The sequence below is a fragment of the Leopardus geoffroyi genome, chromosome C1 (genome assembly GCF_018350155.1).
Source record: "Leopardus geoffroyi isolate Oge1 chromosome C1, O.geoffroyi_Oge1_pat1.0, whole genome shotgun sequence".
Lineage (NCBI taxonomy): Eukaryota > Metazoa > Chordata > Mammalia > Carnivora > Felidae > Leopardus > Leopardus geoffroyi.
In genome coordinates this window covers 7,536,991-7,560,302 of record NC_059328.1, presented here as the reverse complement: position 1 = coordinate 7,560,302, position 23,312 = coordinate 7,536,991, and the positions used below count along the sequence as shown (strand labels likewise).

The following is a 23,312-nucleotide window of genomic DNA, read 5'->3' as shown; positions in this document are numbered from 1 at the left end:
GAAGATTCACTTTTTTTTCTTTTTTTTCAGTTTACTTATTTTTGCAGAGAGACGCTTCATTCTGAAGGATGACATTCGCATTAAAGATTTTATTTTTAAGTACTTTCTACACCCGATGTGGGGCTCGAACTTACAACCCTAAGAGCAAGAGTCACATGCTCTACTAACTAAGCCAGCCAAGCGCCCCAAACTTGATTTTAATATCATATTCATGAAGGTGTTTCACAAGCACATGGGTAATAAAACTAGCCCATTAAGAGATTTCAGGAAATTGTCTTTTTTTTTTTTTTTTCAGGAAAAATAAATAAAGATGGCAGATCTAAAGTATTAAGCATTATTATTTTAAGAATCTCTAGTGGTTGATTTCTATGCTGAGCTAGGTTTACTCAAGTGAGCTGTGATTTCCATTCAGGGACATCTGTCTGGATACAGGTGAGTACGGTGACATTATAGGGATGATCTGAAATCTGCTCTACTTACTTAGCTTTAAAAGTGAATCCTGGGGCGCCTGGGTGGCTCAGTCGGTTGAGCATCCGAGTACGGCTCAGGTCACGATCTTGCAGATCAGTTCAAGCACCGCGTCAGGCTCTGTGCTGACAGCTCAGGGCCTGGAGCCTGCTTCAGATTCTGTGTCTCCCTCTCTCTCTGCTCCTTCCCCCACTCACGCTCTGTCTCTCTCTCTCTCTCTCTCTCAAAATAAATACATAAACATTAAAAAAAATAATAATAATAAAATTATGTAGTTTGGGACTACGGGGGTGGAGGGATGCGGGGAAAGGATATAAGCCAAAAAAACAAATCAGAACAAAAAAACTATACCTACAAGTCAGAGGAAGAAAGGAGGGCAGGAGACTCATCCATTAGGAAGAACGCAGTGTCAAAGAACAAAGAGCCAAAATGCTAGCTCAACCCAAATGCGTAAGCATTGCATAAAGCAGGTGAGCTGTAGGGTTGCTAGATATTGAAGACGTCGTGTTGAAAGCAGCGAGCAACAGGCAAACAAAACCTCATTTATTGCTCACTTGAAACAACCACAGCTCATATGACTAAAAAGGCTCTCAGACGATTACTTAACCCTAGTTTCTGTACCCCGGCAAGGCAGGAACCAAGTTAGTCCATGCAAACAAATGTCCACCCATTTAGAGACCCATCGGCCAGGTGGGGCTTGATCCTGCGAGAGCGGTACAGGGACCTGACTCTGGGCCCGAGCCCATGCCCACACAGGTAATGAGAAAATTCAGGCCTTAACAGAAGGTTATCAACAGGTCGGGGGCAGGGGCTGGGGAGCTGGATGTCAATATTCTGGAGGACTGTCAAAACTCCTTGCCCTAGGAGGCAAAACTCAGGGAAGAAAGTAGAAAGAAGAAAAAGCCATCAGCCATTTTAACTTTGGCATAGTTTTATCATCAATAATACGGACATTTCAACCGGGAGTTTACAAAATTTATCAAGACCGGTCTGTTCACCAATCTCCAGCCCTGAAAACATTACGACATCATAGGGCAACTCTCTTGCTAATACGGCCGGGATTGCCGGGGTGAGTTCTTTAATGGGGGACGAGGAGTACTGAGGAGCAAGAAAAGGTAACACAGTCACTACCTGGGTGGAATCCAGACAAGGGGATGGCTAAAAACACAAATGTGTCATCTAAGAGATGACAAGACAATATTCCTCACCACCAAAATCACAAGACAGTTTTTATGGTCCAGAGAGGGCAAACCTGAAGATCGGGTCCTCCTTCTCTAGCAGATAAAAGCAAAATAATAATGCAGACACCCGAATGTCACCTGTCAATGTCATTTGCGCTGTACTGATCACTCCACGGAGCCTCGTGTGTCATTAACTCACTTTTCTAATAAAGGGAAAAATTATTCCAAAGTGATCATCTACTTCTGAAGACAAAGAATAAGATTATATGCCTTCAGCATCCCATGCTTAGTTAGCCCTTTTAGTGTAGAGAAGAACTGGCAGCTTCCACGAAAGAATTTCGTGGAAAACGTGCTCTCAGTTAAAAACAAAAACAAAAACCACTTAGCAGGGTGTTCCCCCAACACTGGAAAATCCTATTCCTCAAGACCTGGCTTCAAGTTTCACAGAAACCATCCCTAAGTATACCCCAGCCAGAACCCTTCCTTCTCTGAATAATGAGGGCTCTTACACTCCCAGCCAGGCAATTCTGCACCAAATTACATGCGATTTTGTACTGTTTGCTAAAATTATATATGGTCTTGTACTGTCTGCTAATTGTTTCATGTGTACAAATGCCTTTTCTTCCCCAATAAAATGCATAAATTACGGAAGAAGGCTCAGTTTTATCCTTCAGCTGTCTGTTCCTCCTGAGCCTCCAAGAGACATGGCTAATGCACACACCTGAGAAGCCTGCCCTGTGGAAGCGGGGCTCGGGCAGTGCTGGGAGTCTTCTGTGGGTGGGGGAGACCACCTCATCCCTTCGCCAGTGCCCTGTGACTCTCACCCAGCCTGCTGCCAGCTCAAAGTCCTGTACCCCAACCCGCCACATGAGTCCTTGCTGGCCCTTGGCGGGCATCCTCTGCCTGGCACCCTCCCACCTCCACTCTCAAGAGGCAGAAGCAGCTCACACAAGACCATACAACTCGGCTGGTGCCCTCATTTAATCAGGCTGCTGCAAATGGTTGGCCAAAAGCAATAAGGGCATGACTGAGAGACTGTGGGAGTTTAATATAAAAAAATTAATAAAAAAAAAAAAAAAAAAAGGGAAGCAGAAAGGGTCTACCTTTTAATAGGGCCCTAATTACCCAACTCATAGGATCAGCCCAAATGAGATGGGAGTTTATTTCGGGGTGTTTTTTTTAATTATTGTTTTTTTTTTATATATATATAAATTGCTGCTATGTGTTTTCTTTCCTCTGAGCAATTATGCAGCAAGTACGTAAAGAAGGGAAAAAAATATTAATTAAATATAAGGTAATTGTAGAGTTGGCCTGGAGAGAATGAGTCTGAACTCTGGACGATCACAGGCTACTAGGGTTTGAAGACTGCTCAGGGCCTCCCCGAAAAGAAAGAAATAAAAATACAACCAACCACCAAGCAGATGCAGCAGACAGCAGGAAAAGAGCAGTGCACAGAAACGTCAGCGGGGCCAAGGGGCTGCAGGGCTCCAAATACCCAGAAATTAGCGAGGCTGCCCGTGGCTTAGGGCTCACTGCTAGAAAGAACCCCCGAGGGTTTACCCCATTGCGCTTCAAGAGAAGGACCAGTCCCTCCACGGGTGATCGCCAGTTAAGTCAGTAGAGAAAAATGTAAAAGGAGCCTGAGAAGTAAAGGACTGTCGAGGACAAGCGTTCAGTTTGGACATGAGTCCAAAACCAGCCACAACTCTAGCCTGCGAGGCACTGACAGGCCCCGGGGGACACTCAAGCTCCTGATCTATGGGCCTGGCAAGGAGAAGCCTAAAGCCTCTGGCCTTCATACCACCCTGACCTCCAGACAAACCCAGGCAAGACCAGAAGAGTGAAAGGGAGCCATCGCGGGGTGCAGTGGGAAGGGAGCTGACGCGATAACAGTAGGTAACAGGACGGTGGCAGTGCTTCCCTGAATCAGCCCCAGCAGGGCTTGCGTCACCCTGGTCTTTCTACAGCTCAGCCAAATCCAACTCCCCTTCTGCCTCGGGAACCTAGGAACGGGCTACAATTCAGGCCTGTTCACGCCAGCTAAGACTTCACATCACCTCCTCCCACTACTGCTGGAGGAGAGGGAAGAAAAGCAGGCCTGTGACACGAAGGCTGGGTGTACATTCTGCAGCTTGCTATCACCAAACAAAGGCAAAGCTCTCAAAGCCGGCCCTCCATGAAACTTATCAGGCTGCTACAGAACAGGTCTTACGACCCAACGACCCAACGAACAGGATTTGCGGCAGGCCCTGCAATGCAAACTATAGAATGAAAATGGGGTGCGCTGGCAGGGACTGGGGCTCAGACAACCAGAGCAAAAGCACTTTGTGAAGAAAGCTACCTTCGGAACCTAGTCCCAACTCCGCCTCCAAAGGTTTCAGGCATCCCACTAGTTACTACTGGTCAGCAACAAACAAAGTGGTGCACCACCCCATGGGGTGGATGCTTTCCCTTCCAGAAAAGACCAGGTTTTAGTAAGGAGACAGCTCACTAAATCCTGCAAGCCAGAGAAGAAGTCAGAAGTCAAAGGCCATGAAGTTAGTCTCCATATAATACCTACTTTTGAAGGGACACTGAAGGATGCAAAACTCCGGGATCATAGGTTTCTCCATACTCACACAGCATTTTAATTATTAGGAAATGATACTGTATATCTTGGGTACTTACCAGAGGCTCTCGAGGCACCACATTTTCACCTCCTGGAGTAGAGCTTGGCTGCAAAGAAAAATAGAAACAAAAATAAGATCACAGTGCCACCCAATGGACATCAAAAAGCCACAGACGCTTCATTCTCCAGCAACACACACCAACACCTGTTCCTCCTATTTCCCACCAGCTTCTCAGACTGTACAGTGTTCTGCAGTGCCCTACCTGGAAAGAAGTAGCCCATGGAGTCTGAGTTAGCCAGTAAACGAGAACAGACTGCTTCTGGGTTCACTGCCACAGCATCTCAAGAAGAAGGCTAGGTTTGGCTTAAGAGGGCCCAAGATCAACAGCTGAGCAGCAAGGGCCGGGGACTATCATGAGATCCACAGAAATAGCAAATCCAGAGGAAAGGCTTTACGAGAGAGCAAAACTTCCCTTTTGCCATCTTCCCGCCTTACGGGGAAGAGCAGAGCAAAAGTGGAGAACCAGATCCAGCCACAAGGGGGCCCCAGTGGCCCACACTCAGGATTTTCTCCCAGCATCTACTTGGAACCAGGAAGCGAAGAAACTCTGGACACGGTTCTTATTTATCACCTGTCACTGAGGACACCAATCCACAGGAGTAAAGAAAGCCAAGCTTGAATCAGTTTTGTAACGAAGCCAGTGCCAGGCAGTGCCAGGCTGACAGACCAAGCGGCAGGCAGGCAGCATGGGGTCTCAGCCTGGCTCTAGTCTGGGACCCTCTCCCCTCTCTGGATCTCACATTTGCCTCATGCTCACATTTACCTTCAACACGGGGCCGATGGTCTAGCCAAATTTACAGAAAGGGAGAGACAGAGACAGACTCGGAGGAAACTCACAAATCTCCCAAAGAATAAAACAAGCAGTTTGAGAGTTATGATTAGTTTACTGTTACTGATGTTCAAGCCAATTTCCAATTGTCTACAGATAATATCCAGACAAGTGCAGCGAATCGGTGGGTCTCGGGAGCCAGCCGCCAGCCTCCATACTTCTCCCAGCTCGTTCAGATGGCAAGTGCCAGGCCTCCTCGGGGGGAAAAAAAAACCACAGAAGGTGGGAGAGGAAAGAATCCAGTCCACAGAGGGTCTCCAAAGATTTCCTCACAACCAGCTGCCACTGTGCAGCTGGCACACAGCACAGTGGCAAGGACTCTGGCTGGGAGAAGGACTCTAGCTCCTCATCCAAAGTCCCAGGGCAAGGTCAGCCTGCATGAAACCAAGTAGAAAGTCTCCGGGAACCTGAGCACGCTTTCCCTTCCTCCTTCCCCCCTCCCTGCTCGCAGCAGCGATAACCTGCATTTAGATCTACGTCCACCTGCCTCCCAGCCTCCTCTGGACTCAACAGGTCCCTTAACAGGATTCATAATCCTCTTCCTCTGCCACACGTGTCCTCTTCCAGTATTCCCTGCCTGAGCCAAGGGCACAACCTTCCACCAAAATATACAAACTGGAGTCCAAAAAGCCATTCTTGATAGCTTTCTCCACCACTCACCAGAGCTAACGCATTATCAAGTCCTGCCCATATTCTTTCCTAAATATCCATGCAATCAGTCCATCCGCTTCTCTCTACTTCTACTGTCATCACTTGGGCCAAAGCTTCCCAAATCCCCTGCCTGGACCATTCCAATACCCTTCGCATCAGTGCACCCACATCCATGCTGGCTCTCTTCTAATTCATTTCCCATGCTGCAGACGGACTATCGTTTCAAAACAGTAAGAATCAGGTCTCACCGCCCCCCCCCCCCCCAACCACCCCAGGAAACAGCTACCAACAGCAGCCCTAATACAGAAAACCTTCTCTGTGTGACTGCCAAGGCCTCACATCCACTGACTGCAACTCAGGTCTGTGTGACACACACTGCCCAGCTCTGCCCAACAGACACACGGGCCTTTGCACATGCTATCCCTGCCCGAGCCTCTGACAGTTCCACTTGGCTAAGTCACTTCCTTGGGGAAGCATTCTCTGACATCCACGACGGGGTCAAATCTCCCTATTCTATCCTAACACCATCCACCTCTCTTTCAAGGACTGAGAAGAAATGCAATTTTACTTGTGTGATTATCTGACTGATGTCTGTGTCCCACACTAGATTATGAACTCCACAGGGGCAAAAACTGTCTGTGTGTGCTGCTCACTGTATCCCCGGGGCCCAGGGCAGTATGAGGCACAGATTAGGCCTCCCACAGGTATTTGCTGAATGAACGAAAGGCAACAAAGAGTAGAATGGTTCTCACTCAACCGAATGGATTACAGAGTAAAGTTCATTATCTTCCTGAGGGCTTTCCTTCACTCCATTTGGCAAATATTAAGTGCTAACATTTATTTACCTCTTTCTTCATGTAATTCTACAATAAATGTATGAAATTATTGCTGATGAGGAAACAGAGGCAAAGGAGATAAATAAATAGCATGCCTGTGATGACCCAGCTAGCAACTGGTACTAAAGGGATTTGAACCATTCTACTTAAAATAAATGAGTTTTGGGGCAGCTGGGGGGCTCAGTCGGTTGAGCGTGTGACTTCAGCTCAGGACATGATCTCGCGGTTCATGAGTTCGACCCCCATGTCGGGCTCTGTGCGGACAGCTCAGAGCCGGGAGCCTGCTTCAGATTCTGTCTCTCTCTCTCTCTCTCTCTCTCTCTCTCTGCTCCTCCCCTGATCACACCCTCTCTCTCTCTCAAGAATAAATAAAGAAAAAAAATATTTTTTAAATAATAATTGAGTTTTGGGGGCACCTGGGTGGCTCAGTTAAGTGTCTGGCTCTTTCTTGATTTCGATGCAGGCCACGATCTCACGATTTTGTGAGTTCGAGCCCCGCATTGGGCTCCGCACGGGACATGGGGCCTACTTAAAAAAAAAAAAAAGGGGAGGCGGGGGGGGGCGCGCCTGGGTGACTGAGTTGGTTCAGTGTCCTGACTCAATTTTGACTTTGGCTCAGGTCGTAATTTCACAGTTAGCAGTTTTGAGCCCCACGTGGGTCTCTGCACTGACGGTGCAGAGAGAACCTGCTTGGGATTCTCTCTCTCTCTCTGCCCCTCCCTAGCATGCTAGCATGCACACACACTCCCTTTCTTTCTCTCAAAATAAATACACTTAGAAATTTTTTTAATTTAAATTAAAGAAAATAAAATGATCGAGTTTTGTTTGGATCACATTTCGTTAAGCAACACTCTTAACGCTACCCCCACAGATAATAATGTGGGTTATTTGACTCGACAAAACTAACTCAAACAGCTTTAATATTTAGGAAGCCTCATTCTGACTTAATCCACAGCTTTCTTCTTCCTAAAATACAAGGAATCACTATGAATCATGATCACCACGGAACTTCCCTCAAAATGAGTTCACCTCTCGACTAGCTAGCATTTGCCAGAGGGAAAACGGTATACGGTGCTAAATCTCTTTCATCATATACCCTTTTGTACGTTTTTACACTGTGAGCCAAGGAAGCGTATTCCACTTAAAAAATACATGAATGTTAAAATTTTTAAAAAGAAAGCTTCTCTCTCATTCTAACTCTCCAACACTCCCCTCTTCCTTGGGGGAACCACCACTGACGCTGGTTCCTTATAGATTCTTCCAGGCATTCAAAGCATTTAAGAACCCGTGTGTGTGTGTGTGTGTGTGTGTGTGTGTGTGTACCCCTATCAAGGAGGCTGAATAGCAGCACTCTCCAAATTCCTCAAGTCTTGACTTCCAGAGCCTTCTGGGGTCTCAGCACACCAAAGCCAGGGCTCCAGGCTTAGTCTCAGAGCTGCAAGGAGGAGCAAGATTTCCCCACACCCTATTCCAACTCACAGTGGTACTGAGGTCTGTCAGACCTTATCAGTGAACTCACAGGGGGCTCCTCACCCGTCTAGGAATGGCCCAATACTGATTATATTCGAGATGATCCTCCAGTTTGTGTTGAAATATCTGCAGTCTACAACGGATCACCCCCCATTGCTCATTCTCAACAGGTTCCTAAAGAACACTGTTTCTTGATAACCAAAATAGCCTTCATCCTTACGACTCTCCGTATGGATTTCCTTGATAATACCACCCGAAATCCTTCACTGGGTTACTAGTTTACTATCTATCTATTCCCACTAGATTTTTAACTCCTTAAAGGCAGGCACTTTACCATCTTACGGAAGGCTGATCTTCAGCACTTAAAATATCACCTGCACCCAATAAATACCTCAGGTTTTTTTCTTTTAATTTAAGACATGAAAACAAAGGAACCACTTCATATACATGCGCACAGAAGAAGCAAGCAGAGGACCACAGCAGGACACGTGGCCACTCCTGAAACATTTCACCTGCAACTTAACACAAACCTGGCCTACTCCCAGGGTGCAATGCTGTGGTCCAGGGATTCTCAACCCCAGGGCAGAAACACCCCCCACACACCCCAGAGAGGAATTTGAAAATGTGTGGAGGTGGGGCACCTGGGTGGCTCGGTCGGTTGAGTGTCCAACTCTTGGTTTCGGGTCAGGTCATGATCCCAGCGTCATGGGGTCGAACCCCATGCCGTGCTCTGTGCTGAGCGTGAAGCCTGCTTGGGATTCATTCTCTCCCTCTCTCTTTCTCTCCCTCCCCCTGTCCCCAGTTTGTGGGCATGCTCTCTCTCTTAAACACACACACACACACACACACACACACACACACACACACACCCTGTAGAGGTGGTTCCGGTTGTCTCAGTGACCAGGGAATCTCACTGGCATTTAGAAGGCAGGGGCCTGGGAGGCTTTGGGTCCAGCAGCGCATGAAGAACTGTCCCATTCAAGCACCAACAGGACCCCCGGAGAATCCAGACCATTGTGCTTCCTCTTGCTGACGGGGAGCACAGACACTCACCTTTAACGTGCGGCTCTAGGTGTCCCTTCAAAGAAGAGCAAAGGTCTGAGCGGCCGTCTGCCTGTCAGAAGCTCAGTCCCCCCGCACATGCAGGTCTGTCAGTCTCACAAGCCCAGCTCTTAGAGGAGAGCCCAGCACTCCTCAAACACCTACCCCCACACCGACCCCCTTTCAGTGGTCAAATCTATTTTCTAGCTTGAGACAAATCCCTACAAATTAAATTCCACCTTGATCCTGGAAATCTTGACAGGGTGGTCTTGACTTTAAAAATAATAATAACATGGGGCACCTGTGTGGCTCAGTCGGTTAGGCGACCGACTTCGGCTCAGGTCACGATCTCACAGTTTGTGAGTTCGAGCCCCGCGTCGGGCTCTGTGCTGACGGCTCGGAGCCTGGAGCCTGCTCAGATTCTGTGTCTCCCCCTCTCTCTACCCCTCCCCTGCTCATGCTCTGTGTCTCTCTGTCTCTCAATAATAAATAAATGTTAAAAAAATAATAATAATAATAAATAATAATAACAGGCTGAAAAATCACCAGCTGAGTCCCCCTGCAAAGGTATAAAAAGCAGGCTCTGGGGCGCCTGAGTGGCTCAGTCGGTTAAGCGTCCGACTTCGGCTCAGGTCACGATCTCGCGGTATGTGAGTTCGAGCCCCGCGTCGGGCTCTGTGCTGACAGCTCAGAGCCTGGAGCCTATTTCAGATTCTGTGTCTCCCTCTCTCTCTGACCCTCCCCCGTTCATGCTCTGTCTCTCTCTGTCTCAAAAATAAATAAATGTTTGGGGCGCCTGGGTGGCGCAGTCGGTTAAGCGTCCGACTTCAGCCAGGTCACGATCTCGCGGTCCGTGAGTTCGAGCCCCGCGTCGGGCTCTGGGCTGACGGCTCAGAGCCTGGAGCCTGTTTCCGATTCTGTGTCTCCCTCTCTCTCTGCCCCTCCCCCGTTCATGCTCTGTCTCTCTCTGTCCCAAAAATAAATAAACGTTGAAAAAAAAAAATTTAAAAAATAAATAAATGTTTAAAAAAAAAAAAAAAAAAAGCAGGCTCTAAGGCAATGAATTGCACAGGCAGGATGCTTAGGGGCCAGAATGCAGACGGCAGGAAGGGAAGATGAGCAAAAGGCTAAGACTGTTTTAAAAAACCAACGGACACAAAAAGACCACAGTGGCAGACAGAAGTGCTCCCGGTTTGAAAGGCACAAAGGGGGGCGCCTGGGTGGCGCAGTTGGTTAAGCGTCTGACTTCAGCCAGGTCACGATCTCGCGGTCCGGGAGTTCAAGCCCCGCGTCCAGCTCTGGGCTGATGGCTCAGAGCCTGGAGCCTGTTTCCGATTCTGTGTCTCCCTCTCTCTCTGCCCCTCCCCCGTTCATGCTGTGTCTCTCTCTGTCCCAAAAATAAATAAACGTTGAAAAAAAAAAAAATTAAAAAAAAAAAAAAATGAAAGGCACAAAGGTGCTCTCACTCCTGCTGCCCAGGCACTGACCTCCCCCAGCCAGAAGGTGTGCCAAGTGCTGACCTTGAGGCACAGCAAAGACCAACTGCACACGCAGGTCAGGTCTGAGCAACTGGCAGAACATCCAGGTCTAGGTGTGCCCATGCCACACCTGCCAAGTGGCTGCGTAACTCTAGATACGTCCTAGGCCAGTCTGGCCTACGGTTCTTTGCAGAGAAGAATAAGTAAGGTTCAATTCAAGAAACATTTTGTGAGCGGCACTGGCAGAGGCAAGTGCGTGAACTACGGCACTAAAGACCGCATGACTGCGGGTATACCGCTCAGCCTCTGAACCCCAGTTTCCTCATCCGTGGAAATGATGGGAATGATACCACCACCTCACATTCAGGATCAGATGAGATAAAAGAAGTTATATCCTATTACTCCTCTGCTCAAAATCAACCAATAGACTTCTGCTCTGTGATGGAGTAATTGAGACCAGACTTAACGTCCCACTGTTTAAAAAAACTAAACAAAATAAATGACACCACCGTTTGTAGACATTAGACTGCAGTGATTCCTGATAGATCAGAAATGAATGATATGAGCCCCTAAGAACACCCTGGCTTTCTTCCGGGAGGCATGTTTCAGACCAAGAAGCCGGGGGGGGGGGGTTGCATGGAGTGGTCCCCACCAGAACATGGCAGTCTCTTGCTGAGTTGAGGAAACAGAGATAGGGTTCAGGGAGGCTAAGGCAGCTGAAAGTTAGAGGGCAGAGTTCCAGAGAGGAGAGGCGCATGCAGAAAGAGAGATCCAGAAATCTGCAAAGAGATTCCCTTACGACTTCGCTGAATATTAAAATGTGTGCACACACAGAGTGAACCTCCACGAGGCTCAGGAAGTGCAATGAAGAAGCAGTGGGCTGAACGGCTCCCAGAGCCCCCGTAGACCTCACAGGTCACAGGCACCGGACTGGCGTGTCCTCACTGCTCCGTCAGGGCACTCAGGACAGACCTGGAAGGGCCGTATCCTGGCGGGGAGAGGGCAGATTATCCCTAGGGTAAAGGCCACCCTGGATCCACCCTTACACAGCCTAAAAACAGGACTTGATGGGAGCACCTGGCTGCAGGTAGAGCACGTGACTCTTGGCCTTAGGGTTGTGAGTTCGAGCCCCATGTTGGATGTAGAGATTACTTAATATCTTAAAAAAAAAAACAGGACTTGACAGAATCAAAATTAACAAAAGTAACTTAACTATCCACCAGAATAAATCTCAACATGCTTTAAAGTATGACCACAAAATCCAGACCCTCAACAATGTAATATTCGCAGCACCCAGCATCTGATCAATAGTCTCACCAGATGTCCAGAAGCAGGAAAGTGTGATGCACAATAATAAGAAAAAGCAGAAGAAGGGGCACCTGGGTGGCTCAGTCGGTTAAGCATCCGACTTCGGCTCAGGTCATGATCTCGCAGTTCATGAGTTCAAGCCTCTCTGAGCTGTCAGCACAGAGCTGGAAGCCTGCTTCCAATTCTGTGTCTCCCTTTAACTCTGCCCTTACCCTCTCACACTGTCTCTCTCTCTTTCTCTAAATTAAATAAACATTTTTTAAAAAGTAAAAAATAAATAGGGGCGCCTGGGTGGCGCAGTCGGTTAAGCGTCCGACTTCAGCCAGGTCACGATCTCGCGGTCCGTGAGTTCGAGCCCCGCGTCAGGCTCTGGGCTGATGGCTCAGAGCCTGGAGCCTGTTTCCGATTCTGTGTCTCCCTCTCTCTCTGCCCCTCCCCCGTTCATGCTCTGTCTCTCTCTGTCCCAAAAATAAATAAACGTTGAAAAAAAAAAATTTTTTTTTAAAAAATAAAAAAAAAAAGTAAAAAATAAATAAATAAATAAATAAATAAATAAATAAATAAAAGGAATAATTTGCAGAAATGAAAACATTAAGACAGGTGTTATAACTTTATTCAAGAATTTAATGCAATTTTTTTATTTTATCTTATTTATTTCAGAGAGAGAAAGAGGGAGCGTGAGTGGGGGAGAGGGGTAGAGAGAGAAAGAGAGAATCTTAAGGAGGATCCACACTCATTGTAGAGTGCATCACAGTGTTTGATCCCATGACCCTGGGAGCATAACCTGAGCCAAAATCAAGACTGGGACATTCAACCGAGTCACCCAGACATCCCTTATGCAATTTTTAAAATACATATACTGAGTCATTATGTTGTATACCTGAAACTAATCTAATGTATGTCAATCATACCTCAATAAAAAGAAAACTGAAAGGAAAACAGGATCACAGTAGGGAGAGAAATATATCACATAAAAAGAAAATAGGACTTCTAGAGATGTAACTAGAATATCAGAAATAAAAATTCCACTGAATGGGAGTGACAGCAGATTAGATACTACAGAAGAAAAGGTAAGTGCACTTGAAAACACAGTGACAAAAACTGACCAAAATGAAGGACAAAGGTAAAAAAAAGAAAAATATTTGAAGAAATAATGGCTGAAATTTTTCAAAGTCTGATGAAACTCCCAAATCCAAGAAGCTCAACAAACCCTAAGCAAAAAAAACACACACACATGCTAAGGTTCTATACAATGAAATTGCTAAAAACCCTCGGGGCGCCTGGATTAAGCATCCTACTTCAGCTCAGGTCATGATCTCATGGTTCATGGGTTCAAACCCCTCGTCAGGCTCTGTGCTGACAGCTCAGAGCCTGAAGACTGCTTCCAATTTTGTGTCTCCCTCTCTGCCCCTCACCCATTTGTGCTCTGTCTCTCTCTCTCTTTCAAAAATAAATAAACACTAAAAAAATTTTTTAAGAAAATAAAAACCCATGAAAAGGGGGAAATCTTATAAGCAGCCAGAAAAAAAGAGATCACCTACAGATATTAACCAAGATTAAGAATGACCTCAGGTTTCTGACCAGAAGCTACACAAGCCAAATAAAAACTACAATGATGGGGTACCTGGGTGGCTCTGTCAGTTGAGCATCTGACTCTTGATTTTGGCTCAGGTCATGATCCCAGGGTTGTGGGATCAAGCCCTGTGTCAGGGGTTCTGCACTGAGCATGGAGCCTGCTTAAGATTCTCTCTCTCCCTCTGCCCCTCTGTCCCACTTGTATTCTCTCTCTAAAATAAAAAATAAAGAAATAATTTTTAAAATTAATAATACAAAAAAAAAAGAAAAACTACAATGGCCTCATATCTTTAAATTGCCCACAGGTGGGGATGCCTAGGTGGCTCAGCTGGTTAAGAACCCGACTTCAGGGGCGCCTGGGTGGCTTGGTCGGTTAAGCGTCCGACTTCGGCTCAGGTCATGATCTCGCGGTCCGTGAGTTCAAGCCCCGCATCGGGCTCTGTGCTGACCGCTCAGAGCCTGGAGCCTGTTTCAGATTCTGTGTCTCCCTCTCTCTCTGCCCCTCCCCTGTTCATGCTCTGTCTCTCTCTGTCTCAAAAATAAATAAATGTTAAATGTTTAAAAAAAAAAAAAAAGAATCCGACTTCAGCTCAGGTCATGATCTCATGGTTTGTGGGATCAAGCCCCACGTTGAGCTCTGCACTGACAGCTTGGAGCCTGCTTGGGATTCTCTCCCTCCCCCTCTCTCTCTGCCCCTCCCTCCTTCCTTTCCTCCCTCTCTCTCTCTCTCTCTCTCAAAAACAAATAAACAATTTTTTTAAAAAGAATTTAAAATGCCTACGGGGGGAAAACTGTCAACCTAGAATTCCATATCCAGTGAAATTATCTTTTTTTTTTTTTAATTTTTTTTTCAATGTTTATTTATTTTTGGGACAGAGAGAGACAGAGCATGAACGGGGGAGGGGCAGAGAGAGAGGGAGACACAGAATCGGAAACAGGCTCCAGGCTCTGAGCCATCAGCCCAGAGCCTGACGCGGGGCTCGAACTCACGGACCGCGAGATCATGACCTGGCTGAAATCGGACGCTTAACCGACTGCGCCACCCAGGCACCCCTTTTTTTTTTTTTTTTAAGTTTAAAACTTAACCTGCAGGGGAGCGGGAGGGGCAGAGAGAGGGAGAGAGAGAGAACCCCAAGCAGGCTCTGTGCTGTCAGCATGGAGCCCAAATGGCGGACTCAAACTCACGAACCATGATATGACCTGAGCTGAAATCAACAATCAGACGCTTAACGCTTAACTGAGTCACCCAGGTGCCCCATCCAGTAAAAATATCTTTCAAAAATAAATACAAAATAAAATGTGCTCAGTTCAGCAGTGCATACACTAAAATTGAAACAATACAGAGATTAGCACGGCCCCTGCCCAGAGATGACATGAAAATTTGGGAAGTGTTCCAAGTTTTTTGTAATGTGTAGAATTGTTGAATCACTATACTGTGCACCTGAAACACTATACTGCATGTTACCTATACTTGAATTAAAATTTAAAACAACAAAATTTTAAAAATACAAAATAAAAGCTTTTTAAGAGGGGGAAAAAAAAGCCAGAAGAAATTGTATACCCATACCACAAGAATGCTAAAAGAAATCCCGTAAGCATAAGAAAACCAATACCAGATGAAAACTGGATACACAAAAGAATGACAGAAATGGTAAATATGCTGGTAAATAGCAAAGATATCTTAAATATATTTATTTTATATTATTCATTTCTACTATTTTTTTAAATTTTAAAAAGATAACTTAAAATGCCCTGCAGGGTAGGGGCACCTGGGTGGCTCAGTTGGTTAAGCGTCCGACTTCGGCTCAGGTCATGCTCTCACAGTTCATAAGTTCCAACCCTGAGTCGGGCTCTGTGCTGACAGCTCGGAGCGTGGACTCTGCTTCAGAGTCTGTGTCTCCCTCTCTCCCTGCCCCTCCCCCACTTACGCTCTGTCTCTCTGTCTCTCCAAAGTGCACTGCAGGGTTGATGACACAAGTACAAGTAAAATCTAGGACACTAATAGTATTAACAGACTAACAGACGGCAGAAGCATACTGTTGGTACAGTTCTTACGTTCCTTGTGAGTTGGTAAATCATTTGAAAGCAAGCTCTGGCAACCTTAAGGAACATATGGTAAACCTCACGCCAATTACTGATCAAAAAAAAAATAGAGATACAGCTAAAGCAATAGTAGAGATCAAATGAAATCCTTAAAAAATAATTCAATCTGGGACGCCTGGCTGTCTCAGTAGGTAAAAGCATGCGACTCTTGATCTCTGGGTTGTGGGTTCGAGCCCCATATCGGGTGTAGAGATTACTCAAAAATAAAATCTTTAAAAAAATGTTTTTTAGGGGCACCTGGGTGGCTCAGTCGGTTAAGCATCCAACTTCGGCTCAGGTCATGATCTCACAGTCTGTGGGTTCAAGCCCCGCATCAGGCTCTGAGCTGTCAGCATTCTGTTCTGCTTCGGATTCTGTGTCTCCCTCTCTCTGACCCTCCCCCGTTCATGCTCTGTCTCTCTCTGTCTCAAAAATAAATAAACATTAAAAAAAATTTTTTTTAATGTTTTTTAATTCAATCCAAGACAAGATAACAGGGATCAAAGAACAGATAAGGGGTGCCTGGGTGGCTCAGTCAGTTAAGCATCTGACTTCGGCCTAGGTCATGATCTCAAGATTCGTGAGTTCGAGCCCTGTGTTGGGTTCTGTGCTGACAGCACGGAGCCTGGAGCCTGCTTCAGATTCTGTGTCTCCCTCTCTCTGCCCCTCCCCCGCTCGCTCTCACTCTCTCTCTCAAAAAATAAAAAACACTTAAAAACTTTTAAAAAAAGAACAGATGGAAAAAATTGTGAGACGGTAGAGTTAAACCCAACCATATTTATATTTACCTCAAGTATAAATGGAACACTCCAAATAGAAGGCAGAGATGGTCAGACTTTGTGGGGAAAAAGCAAGACCCAGCTGTATGCTGTCTAGGAGAAAACCACTTTTAGCAAAAGAAACATAGGTGAAAGGCCAAAGGATAGAAGGCACCTCATGCAAACACTAGTCACAAGGAAGCTGCAGGAGCAATAAATCTCAGACAACTTCAAAATAGCAGATATTACCAAACAGAAACAGGGACAGTTCAAAAATAAAGGAGTCACTCAAGAAGACATCATAATCCTGAGTAAGTATGCATACAGTAACGAAGTTTCAAATACACGAAGTAAATCAGACAGAATTAAAAAGCTATAAATAGACAAATCCACAATTAACAGTTGGAGACTTTAATAATCCGCTCTCCTTAATCAAAAAGTCCGTAAGGGTACAGGAGGCCTAAATAACACTATCAACCAACTTGGCCTAATTAACATTAGTAGAATGCTCCATCCAACAACTGCAGAATATTCATTATTTTCAAGTTCACAAGGAAAATTCGCCAAGACAGACCATAAAACAAATCTCAAATTTAAAAGAGTTGAAATCATACAGAGTATGCTCTCTGACCATGAGATTAAACTAGAAATCAATAAAAAAAAAAAAAAAATCTGGAAACAAGCCCAAATGTTTGGAAATTAAACAGGCTTCTAAATAATCTACGGGAGAAAGAAGAAATCACGGGGGAAATAAGAAAATATTCTGAATATTCCGAACTGTACAAAAATGAAACCACAACATAATCTAAATTTGTGGAATGCAACTAAAGCAGTGTTGGGAAGGAAATCTAATGTTTTTAGTAGTGTACTAACTTTAGAAAATGTGCTAGAAAAATAAGAGCAAATGAAACCCAAAATAGAAGGAAAGAAATAGGGGCACCTGGGTGGCTCAGTTGGTTAAGCATGGGACTCGTGATTTCAGCTCAGGTCATGATCCCAGGGTCATGGGAATGAGCCCCACTTGGGCTCCATGCTGGGCGTGGAGACTCTTTAGGATTCTCTCTCCCCCTCTCTCTGCCTCTCACCCCTGTGTACAAGCTCTCTCTCTCAAAAATAAACGTAAAAAAAAAAAAAGATTCTCTCTCTCTCTGCTCCTCCCCTACTCTCATGCGTGCATGCGCTCTCTCTAAAATAAATATATGAATGAATAAATAAATAAATAAATAAATAAAATTACAGTCAATGAAATATAAGCTGGTTTTTTTGGAAGAATATTAAGATTGATAGCCTTTATCTAAACCAATCAATAAACAATACAGAAGACACTAATTTACAGTATTATAAATGAAATCAGGAAAAGCACTGCATATCTATAGATACTTAAAAGATAATAAGGGAGGGGTGCCTGGGTGGCTCAGTCAGTTGAGCCCCAACCCTTGATTTTTGGCTCAGGTCATGATCTCACAGTCTTTGAGATCAAGCCCCACGTGGGGCTCTGTGCCGACAGTGTAAAGCCTGCTTGGGATTCTCTCTCGTGCTCTCTCTGCTTCTGCCTCTGCTCACATGTGCACTCACTCTCGCTCTCTCAAAATAAACTTTAAAAAAGAATAAATTTATAACATAATTTAAAATATTTAATTAAAAAGAAATTACATATGTAATGAAAATTAAAAAAGAAAATTGTACGCCCAGGTGGCTTCACCGGTGAATTCTCTTAAACATTTAAGGAAAAATAATGCCAATCTTATATGAACTATTTCAGAAAATAGAAAAAAAGGTAAAATTCTCCAACTCATTCTAGGAAGACAATATGACTTTGATACCAAAACTAGACAAAGATTTCACAGACACACACAAAAGAAAACTATAAATCAATATCTCTCTTAAATATAAATGAAGAAACCCTTAAGAAAATACTGACAAACCTGGGAATGCAAGCTGGTGCAGCCACTCTGGGAAACAGTATGGAGGTTCCTCAAAAAATTAAAAATCAAACTACCCTACGACCCAGCCATTGCACTACTAGGTATTTATCCAAGGGATACAGGTGTGCTCTTTCGAAGGGGCACATGCACCCCCATGTTTATAGCAGCGCTGTCGACAATAGCCAAAGTATGGAAAGAGCCCAAATGTCCATCGATGGATGAATGGGTAAAGAAGATGTGGTATAGATACACAATGGAGTACTACTCGGCAATCAAAAAGAATGAAATCTTGCATTTGCAACTACGTGGATGGAACTGGAGGGTATTATGCTAAGTGAAATTAGTCTGTCAGAGAAAGACAAATATCATATGGCTTCACTCACATGAGGAGTTTAAGAGACAAAACAGATGAAAATAAGGGAAGGGAAACAAAAATAATATAGAAACAGGGAGGGGGCAAAGCATAAGAGATTCATAAATATGGCAAACAAATAGAGGGTTACTGGAGGGGGTGTGGGCTAAATGGGTAAGGGGCACTAAGGAATCTACTCCTGAAATCATTGTTGCACTATATCCTAACTAATTTGGATGTAAATTTAAAAAAAGAAAATTAAAAAAAGAAAGAAAACACTGACAAACCAAATCCAGTAATATATAGAAAGGATAATACATCATAACCAAGTAGAATTTATCCAATAGAAAATTAATTTAACATTTGAAAAATCAATCAACATGAATTACCATATTAATAAAAAAAACAATAGGATCAACAGATAGCAAAAAGAATACTTGGTAACAGTCAAAACACATAATTTTTTCAAAAACACTCAACAAATTAAATATAAAAGTTGAATCTCCTCCACTTGAAAAAGAGCACCTTCAAATAAAACTTAGAGCTTGGGGCGCCTGGCTGGTTCAGTTGGTTAAGTGTCTGACTCTTGATTTCCGCTCAAGTCACGAGTAGGATCGAGCCCTGAATGGGGGCTCTGCACTGACAGAGGAGAATCTGCTTGGGATTCTCTTTCTCCCTCTCTCTGCCCCTCCCTGCTTGAGCTTTCTCTCTCAAAATAAATAAATAAACTTTAAAAAAGAAAAGAAGTTAAAAAAAAAACTTATACTTTATATCATATTTAAATGTGAAGACTGAATATATTTTCCCCTAAGATCAAGAATAAAGCAAGAATGTCTATTCTCAATATTCCACTCAACATTGTATAAGAACTCCTAGAGAGCATATAAACTGAAAAGCAATATGTAAAGCTGTCTTCATTTGCAGATGACAGGATCATCTACAGATGTGAGAAATCACACAGAATCTACCAAAAAGCTACTGGAATTATGAGTGTAACAAGTTGCAGATAGGAGACCAACATACAAACTCAATTTTACATTTAATTTATTTTTTTATTAATTATTTATTTATTAATTATTTATTTATTTATTATTTATTTATTTATTATTTATTTTTTAATCCCCATCACCTATTTCACCCATCCTGCCACCCACCTCCATTCTGGTAACCTCCAGTTTGTTCTCTACAGTTAAGAGTCTGTTTCTTGGTTTGTCTTTTTTCCTTTCCTTATTTCTTAAATTCCACACATGAGTAAAATCATATGGTATTTGTCTTTCTCTGATTTATTTCACTTGGCATTAGACCCTCTAGCTCTATCTATGCTGTTGCAAATGGCAAGATTTCATTTCTTTTTATGGCTGAATAATATTCCATTGTGTGTGTGTGTGCACGTGTGTGTGTGTGTGTGTGTGTGTGTGTGTGTGTGTGTATACATATCTCACGTCTTCTTTATCCATTAATCTCTTGATGGACACTTGGGCTGCTTCCATATCTTGGCTACTATAAATAATACTGCAATTTTATTCTATTTCTATATACTCGCATTCAACAATTAAAAGTGAAAAAATTTTTTAATGTTTTTATTTTTTTATTTTTTTGAGAGAAAGTGAGCATGAGAGGGGCAGAGAGAGAAAAAGAGAGAATCTCAAGCAGGCTCCATGCTGTCAGTGCAGAGCCCGATGCAGGGGTCAATCTCACAAACCATAAGATCATGACCTGAACCAAAATCAAGAGTCAGATGCTTAACCAACTGAGCCACCCAGAAATTTTTAGGGTTGCCAGTTAAGAATCTGACTTCAGCTCAGGTCATGATCTCACAGCTCATGGGTTCAAGCCCCACGTCAGGCTCTGTGCTAACGGCTCAGAGCCTGCAGCCTGCTTCAGATTCTGTCTCCCGCTTGCGCTCTGTCTCTCTTTCCCAAATATAACATTGAAAAATGAAATTTTTTAATGAAATCCATACACAGCATGCCAAAATATGAAATATTCAGAGAATTTTTTTAAAATGTGTATATGACCTACAGACTGAAAACTACAAAACACTGACAGCAAATAAGATGACCTAAATGGAGATACATACCACGTTAATGAATTAGAAGATCAATGTTGCCAAGATATCAACTCTCCCCCAAACTGATCTATAGATTCCACACAATCTCAATAAAAATCCCAAGAACCTTTTTTATAAGAACTGATAAACTGATTCTAAAATTTATATGGAAATGCAATGGACCAAAGCTAAAACAATTCTGAAAAACAATAAAGTCAAAAGCTTTACACTACCTGATTTTAAGATTTACTATAAAGCTACAGCAATCAAGACAGTATTTCATTTGCATTAGGCTAGACACAGAGATAAATGAAACAAAACAGAGCCCGGAAACTGACCTACGTATCTACAGTCCTTTAATTTTTACAAAGGTGGCAAGGTAATTCAATGGAGAAAGGGTAATCTGTTCAAAAAATGATACCAGAACAATGAACCCCAGCCTCTACCAATAAGCACAAGAAAAGATGCTTAATGTTGTTCGTCATCACAGAAATGCAAGTTAAAACCACAAGGAAACACCACTACAAACTCACTAGAGTGGCTAAAATTAAAGACAGACAATACCAAGTGTTGGTATGGATATAGGACAACTGGAATGCTCACATACTGCTGGTGACAACAAAAAATAGTACAACTTGCAAAAACCCTTAGGCAGTTTATTATAAGGCTAAACATATACTTACCATGTGACCCAGCAATTCCACTCATAAGTATTTATGAAAGGAAGAAAGAAAGAAAGAAAGAAAGAAAGAAAGAAAGAAAAGAAAACCTATCTCTCCACAATACATGAGTATTTACAGTAGCCCCAAACTAGAACCAATCAGTGGGGAAACAGACTCTAAGGTGACTCCCATGATCCCCACCTCCTTGTACTCATGACCTTGTGTGGTCCCCTGGAATATGGGCAGGACCTGTGACTTGCTTCTGGCGAAGAGGGTAGGGCAACAGTGACAGGATGCATGTAATTACATGTATGTGGTTACATTATGTAAGACTGTAGTGCCCATTTTCCTAAGACACTCTCTTCCTTACTGGCTTTGAGGAAGCCAAGTGACCATGTTAGGAAGACCCCTGAGGCAAAAAACAGAGGGTGCCATTTTGTTATTGGCATTCAACCAGGGACCTGCAGGCCATAAGGAACTAAATGCTGCCAACAGCCACATGGGCTAGGAAGCAGATCCTTCCCCAGTCAAGACCCAGATGAGGTCACAGCCCCAGCAGACATCTTGATTTTTCACCTTGTGAAACTCAGCTAAACTGTGTCCTGATTCACAGAAACTGAAACAATACATGAGTGCTCTTTTTGATAATTTGTGTAAATTTGCTGTAATACTGTTATGCAGCAATAAGTCATTAATAGAATCCAAATATCCATAAACTGGTGAACAGATCAACAAATTGTGGTATATCTATACAATAGTACACACTACTAAAAATTAATGAATTACTGATACAATAGAAGTCCCACAAACATCACTCTGAGCAAAAGAAGTGAGACACAAAAGAATACATACATTTTTTAATTCATTCACAGGTAATTCTAGAAAAGACAAATATAATCGATGGTGATAGAAAGGAGTTCCGAATCCCTGAAGCCAAAAGCTAGGATTTACTGGGAAGCAGCATAAGGAACATTTAGGAATACCGGAATTGTTTTGATCTTGATTGCAGTGGTAGTTACATAGGTATAATATTTATCAAAACTCATTAAACTGACCACAACATACCTATTAGAATTCCACAATAAAGTTTTTGGCCACAAGGACTTTGTCACTCAATAAGCTATTAAGCGAATCTACAGATTTTGAATCAGGATAGAGGCAACCTCTGAGGATGGGACAGTGACAGGAGGGTTACCGGGGGGACAGCTTCTGAGGTCCTGGTAATGTTTGATTTCTTAATGCAAGTACTGGTTACACAAGTGTGTTCACTCTGAAAATTCTCCAAGTTAGACACATAATTTGTGTGCTTTCTGGGTCTATGCTCAACTTCAGTTAAAAAATAAAAGAAAGAAAAGATGGGGCGCCTTGGTGGCTCAGTCGATTGAGCGTCCGACTTCGGCTCAGGTCATGATCTTGCAGTTCTGAGTTCGAGCCCTGCGTTGGGCTCTGTGCTGACAGCTCAGAGCCTGGAGGCTGCTTCGGATTCTGTGTCTCCCTCTCTCTCTGCCCCTTCCCCACTCATGCTGTCTCTCTCTGTCTCTCAAAAATAAATAAACGTTAAAAAAAAGAGAGAAAGAAAGAGAGAAAGAAAGAAAGAAAGAAAGAAAGAAAGAAAGAAAGAAAGAAAGAAAGAAAACCACCTGAGTAGTTGGTTAAGCATCCAACTCTTGATTTCAGCTCAGGTCATGATCTCACAGTCGTGAAATTGAGCCCTGCATCAGGGTGCATGCTGAGCATAGAGCCTGCTTAGGATTCTCTCTCTCTCCTTCTCTCTCTGCCCCCCCCCACTTTCTTTCTTGTCTCTCTCTCTCTCAAGATAAATATTTAAAAAATAAAGAAAAGAAAAAGAAAAAATTTAAAGACTAGGGAGTTATTCTAGACTAAAGCATACTAAAGAGACAATGCAATCCCTATTTCTTGATTGGATCTGGATTTTTCTTAATTGGGGGAATTTGAACGTGGACGATATTATTAAAT

At 43.6% G+C, this 23,312-nt stretch overlaps 1 protein-coding gene and 1 non-coding gene across 3 annotated transcripts in view; one reads left to right on the top strand and one right to left on the bottom strand.

Moving 5' to 3' along the window:
- The window catches only part of PEX14 (peroxisomal biogenesis factor 14), a 146,781-nt gene that overhangs the window by 118,764 nt on the left and 4,705 nt on the right, over window positions 1-23,312 (bottom strand). For both annotated transcript variants that reach the window (XM_045482142.1, XM_045482143.1), the window contains exon 2: window positions 4,317-4,364. In XM_045482142.1, coding sequence (XP_045338098.1) covers window positions 4,317-4,364 — 48 coding nt within the window. The remainder of the gene's footprint in view (window positions 1-4,316; window positions 4,365-23,312) is intronic.
- Window positions 14,806-14,909, top strand: LOC123600147. Its single transcript, XR_006713525.1, has one exon. It is a non-coding gene; the product is annotated as a U6 spliceosomal RNA (small nuclear RNA).